This window comes from Anneissia japonica, unplaced genomic scaffold (assembly GCF_011630105.1).
Source record: "Anneissia japonica isolate Jap-2015-1 unplaced genomic scaffold, ASM1163010v1 scaffold111605_len1868_cov186, whole genome shotgun sequence".
In the NCBI taxonomy this organism is placed as follows: domain Eukaryota; kingdom Metazoa; phylum Echinodermata; class Crinoidea; order Comatulida; family Comatulidae; genus Anneissia; species Anneissia japonica.
In genome coordinates, this window is record NW_022689627.1 from 1 (window position 1) to 1,868 (window position 1,868).

Below are 1,868 nucleotides of genomic sequence, written 5' to 3' on the forward strand. Positions count from 1 at the left end.
TAAACATACTCTTAGACATTAGAATTATAATTCAAAGTGATTTAGAAGCGGAGATATAGATAAACTTAGGTTTTAAAAGGCTACCATTTTGAAATCCAAGATGGCGGCCATAATGACCTCGGATGAGGTGGTTCCTACCAAAAATTGAATGCTATGACCATAAGGAGCATGTAAAAAAAAATTGGTGCTTTTGTCCGGAACGTCCACATTAAGTCCAAATGTGGCCCTAAGCTGCCGTACTAAAATGTGTATTACCTATTGAGCTAAATCTAATGCATATCTATTCTTGACCTATTTATTTTATTGATTATATTTTAAGAAAAAATAAGATAGACAACATTTGCATAGGGGACTTATTATTCAACTATTTCAACTTTACGCAAGTAATCTTACACTATCTAATGACACGGTCGATTGACATCAAACACTTTGGCTATGTACTATAAAAATGGAGTAGAATAACAAAGAAGGAGCAATTAAAATGGTAAAAGTTATTTTGGTGTCGAAAGAAAGAAAATTCGAAACAAGAAACCTATAAAACAATTTTTAAGAAGCTAGTAAAGTAATGAAATATTATTATCTAGTAAGTTTAAATGTTGGTAGTTTACCATTTACATTATGAAACTGTGGTATGGATGCCATTTTGACTTCACGCAAGTGAATTTTGAAAAGTAGGTGATATTTTTTTATTAAATATATTTACCGAATTCTACAAATATGTGATAGGAATAGGGAACTTATTGTCAAATACTGCCAGTATCGAAAGTCTAGAAGATTTTTTCTAACAAAGTTACAAGTTATGTACTTTGGCCAATGCGCTATTATTCAGTTAATTATTATTTCTTGTGTATTCTTTTAGCCCAGGCCAAATGTGATTTCGAAGAGCCATACATTTGTTACTTTGTACAAGATGAATCAGATGATTTTGATTGGATAAGAACATCTGGACGAACACCCTCATCTGGTACTGGCCCAAATTATGACAACACATACGGAACATTACAAGGTAATAAGAAGCTGACATGGTTTATAAATTATAAATGAAATTGTAAAATTCTTATTGAAAATATAGCTGAAAATATAAATAAAATAGCACAATTTTCAATATATCAAATTATGATGATTTTGATTGGATAAGAACCTCATGATCAACACCCTTATCTGGTACATGCCCTGAGTATGACCACACATACGAAACATAACAATATAATAAGAAGCTGGCATGTATTTATAAATTCTAAATGAAGTTGTAAAATTCTTATTGCTGAAACTACAAACAAAATAAATGAATGAATTAGCACAATTTCAAATCGACGTACAAACAATTTCTCTGAAATCGATACATTTATTTCATCATTTGCTTACAGGTTTCTACATATACATAGAAGCTTCACTTCAAAACCTCAACGACACCGCTCGCATTTGGACATTGTCATATCCTGCAACGAACGGTACATGCATCGAGTGGTTTTACCACATGTATGGAAACACAGTGAATACATTGAATGTGTACATAGTTAATACAGCAGATACTGTTGGTACACTTGCATGGACAAGAAGAAACGATCAAGGAAATCTCTGGCGACATGGACAAATTTCAGTTGAAACAAACAGTGCCTACCAGATAGTGTTTGAAGGAATAGTAGGAAGTAGTTTTACAGGTGATATTGCTTTAGATGACGTCAAGATCACTGACGGAGCATGTTACGGTAGGTGCACCCCATTATTCTACTGTCATCATATTCATATATATAGGACTGGTGACTGTCCTTTTAGAATGCAATATGCAAGGGTTATATAATTCTAATCTGGCTTATGCCGTCCAGTATATTATATATACAACCAGATTACAACAGTTTAATTACTAT

General features: G+C 32.5%; 1 protein-coding gene across 1 annotated transcript; it reads left to right on the plus strand.

Annotated features, from left to right (window-relative positions):
* Window positions 1-859: 859 nt before the first annotated feature.
* On the plus strand, window positions 860-1,709 carry LOC117099821 (MAM and LDL-receptor class A domain-containing protein 1-like; the record flags this gene model as incomplete). Its single annotated transcript, XM_033239352.1, has 2 exons — window positions 860-1,006; window positions 1,368-1,709. Coding segments are annotated over 2 exons (489 nt in total), but the record flags the coding sequence as incomplete, so codon positions are not given.
* Between the last annotated feature and the right edge of the window lie 159 nt (window positions 1,710-1,868).